The sequence below is a fragment of the Oryx dammah genome, unplaced genomic scaffold, assembly GCF_014754425.2.
Source record: "Oryx dammah isolate SB20612 unplaced genomic scaffold, SCBI_Odam_1.1 HiC_scaffold_27, whole genome shotgun sequence".
Lineage (NCBI taxonomy): Eukaryota > Metazoa > Chordata > Mammalia > Artiodactyla > Bovidae > Oryx > Oryx dammah.
In genome coordinates, this window is record NW_024070211.1 from 134,826,476 (window position 1) to 134,829,941 (window position 3,466).

Consider the following 3,466-nt stretch of genomic DNA (forward strand, 5'->3'; position numbering starts at 1 on the left):
CCCAAGAAAATAAAGTCTGTCACTGTTTTCATTTTTTCCCCATCTATTTGCCATGAAATGATGGGAAAAGATGTCATGATATTCGTATTTTAAATTCGTATTTTATTTTAAGCCAGCTTTTTCAATGTCCTCTTTCACACTTATCAAGAGATTATTTAATTCCTCTTTGCTTTCTGCCATTAGGGTGGTGCCATCTGCATATCTTAGGTTATTGATATTTCTCCAGGCATTCTTTTTTTTTTTTTCAATTTGATTCAATTGTTTATTAACCAGAACACAAAAATAATCCTGGTAGATACCTTAGTTCATCCTTCTAATAAGCCTGTTGATCTGGTCTTCCCTGTTGCCAGCATCTCCACCTTCTACAAAATGAGTGGTCTTTTTCTTCATTCCACCTCGTGGAGAAGACAATTTAAAGGGCCACAGGAAGTTGTTTGCTTCTTTGAAACGTTTTCCAGCGGTATAGATCTCATGAATCAGATCCTCCATGCAGATGATTCCATATTTCCCAAGAGATCGAGCAATCAATGCATTGTCTGTCAGGGCCATTCGCTTTTTGTTGATTTTGCCATAACCACGCTTGTAGATCAATTCATTTACAGACTTCAGATTTGGGTACCCCCATGCAATGTACGGCTCCACAATTCTCAGCATATCAATTGATGCCTTGTTGAGCTTCACAAAGGTGCCGTTGAAGATCTGCCGGAGGCGAAGGAGCTGCAGCACCTTTCGAACCTTTGGGCTCACACCGTTGATACCTCTGATCCTGATGACGAACGCCAATTTGGGTTCCGCAGGTACATAGAAGTTGCCGGCTTTTCGTGCCATCCTAGCCATTCGAATTTCAGTTCTGTATATCTGCCTGTATTCCTTGTGGTAATGCTTAGCTTTTTCATAGATAAGCTTCCTCCTTGCCTTTCGAAGCATCTTTTGGGCAAACTTCTTTCTCAGTCGCTTGATCTTAAGCTCTGCGAAATTCTTCCGCTTTTTCTTAAGGGTTTCTGGCACAGCAGGAACCTTCTTTTTTTTCTCTTCCGCACCCTCCATGGTTCCAGCCGGGAAAGAGCCTCCAGGCATTCTTGATTCCAGCTTTAATTCATCCAGCGTGGCCCATGATGTGCTCTGCATAGAATAATAAGCAAGGTGACAACATCCAGCCTTGACGTACACCTTTCCAAATTTTGAACTGGTCCATTGTTCCATGTCTGGTTCTAACTGTTGCTCCTTGACAGAATTCTTAGGTAAGGTGGCCTGATATTCCCAACTCTTTAAGAATTTTCCACAGTTTGTTGTGATCCACACAAAGGCTTTAGTGTAGTCAATAAAGCAGAAGTAGATGTTTTTTTTTCTGGAATTCTCTTGCTTTTTCTATGATCCAACGGATTTGGCAAACTGATCTCTGGCAATTTGAGTCCTCCCAGAGCTGATTTCAACTCTTAAGCAAACATATATGGGACATTCATCCTATTTCTAGCTTCAATCCTATCTTGCTGGCAAGACATTCCCCTCCTTTTTCTACAGTTTCCACTTGTAAGACACATATTTTCCAAACCTTGTTTGACATAGGAAATATCATGATGTCTGTTATTTGCCTATAAAACTTCAAGAGAAAAAGTGTTGGGGATAATCAATGAAATAAGATTGGCAATGGTTGCCTGTTAAACCCAATTGATTTAAAGTCATAAATGTAATCACTTTTGTATATAACTAAATTGTGCAATTAACAAGTACTAACAATTACATTTAAAAGTATATTTGTCTTTACTCCATTGTATATTCTTGCCTCCTTTGTCGAAGATAAGGTGTCCATAGGTGTGTGGATTCATCTCTGGGCTTTCTATTTTGTTCCATTGATCTATATTTCTGTCTTTGTGCCAGTACCATACTGTCTTAATGACTGTGGCTTTGTAGTAGAGCCTGAAGTCAGGCAAGTTGACTCCTCAAGTTCCATTCTTCTTTCTCAAGATTGCTTTGGCTATTCGAGGTTTTTTGTATTTCCATACAAATCTTGAAATTATTTGTTCTAGTTCTGTGAAAAATACCCCTGGTAGCTTGATAGGGATTGCATTGAATCTGTAGATTGCTTTGGGTAGTATACTCATTTTGACTATATTGATTCTTCCAATCCATGAACATGGTATTTTTTTCCATCTATTAGTGTCTTCTTTGATTTCTTTCATCAGTGTTTTATAGTTTCCGATATATAGGTCTTTAGTTTCTTTAGGTAGGTATATTCCTAAGTATTTTATTCTTTTCGTTGCAATGGTGAATGGAATTGTTTCCTTAATTTCTTTTTCTACTTTCTCATTATTAGTGTACAGGAATGCAAGGGATTTCTGAGTGTTGATTTTATATCCTGCAACTTTACTATATTCATTGATTAGCTCTAGTAATTTTCTGGTGGAGTCTTTAGGATTTTCTATGTAGAGGATCATGTCATCTGCAAACAGTGAGAGTTTTACTTCTTCTTTTCCAATTTGGATTCCTTTTATTTCTTTTTCTGCTCTGATTGCTGTGGCCAAAACTTCCAGAACTATGTTGAATAGTAGCGGTGAAAGTGGGCACCATTGTCTTGTTCCTGACTTTAGGGGAAATGCTTTCAATTTTTCACCATCGAGGATAAACTGGTCAACCACTTGTAAAAGAATGAAACTAGATCACTTTCTAACACCAGACACAAAAATAAACTCAAAATGGATTAAAGATCTAAACGTAAGACCAGAAACTATAAAACTCCTAGAGGAGAACATAGGCAAAACACTCTCCGACATACGTCACAGCAGGATCCTCTATGATCCACCTCCCAGAATACTGGAAATAAAAGCAAAAATAAACAAATGGGATCTAATTAAAGTTAAAAGCTTCTGCACAACAAAAGAAACTCTAAGTAAGGTGAAAAGACAGCCTTCTGAATGGAAAAAAAAACAATAGCAAATGAAGCAACTGACAAACAACTAATCTCAAAAATATACAAGCAACTTATGCAGCTCAACTCCAGAAAAATAAACGACCCAATCAAAAAATGGGCCAAAGAACTAAATAGGCATTTCTCCAAAGAAGACATATGGATGGCTAACAAACACATGAAAAGATGCTCAACATCACTCATTATCAGAGAAATGCAAATCAAGACCACAATGAGGTACCATTTCATACCAGTCAGAATGGCTGCGATCCAAAAGTCTACAAGCAATAAATGCTGGAGAGGATGTGGAGAAAAGGGAACCCTCCTACACTGTTAGTGGGAATGCAAACTAGTATAGCCACTATGGAAAACAGTGTGGAGATTCCTTTAAAAATTGCAAATAGAGCTGCCTTATGACCCAGCAATCCCACTGCTGGGCATACACACCAAGGAAACCAGAATTGAAAGAGACACATGTACCTCAATGTTCATCACAGCACTGTTTATAATAGCCAGGACATGGAAACAACTTAGATGTCCATCAGCAGATGAATGGATAAG

At 38.1% G+C, this 3,466-nt stretch overlaps 1 protein-coding gene across 1 annotated transcript; it reads right to left on the reverse strand.

Annotated features, from left to right (window-relative positions):
* Positions 1–232: 232 nt before the first annotated feature.
* LOC120854073 (60S ribosomal protein L7-like) lies at positions 233–1,069 on the reverse strand. The gene has a single exon (XM_040227880.1). It carries the CDS (start codon positions 1,045–1,047, stop codon positions 301–303), a length of 747 nt encoding a protein of 248 aa, XP_040083814.1. The 5' UTR covers positions 1,048–1,069; the 3' UTR covers positions 233–300.
* Positions 1,070–3,466: the final 2,397 nt, after the last annotated feature.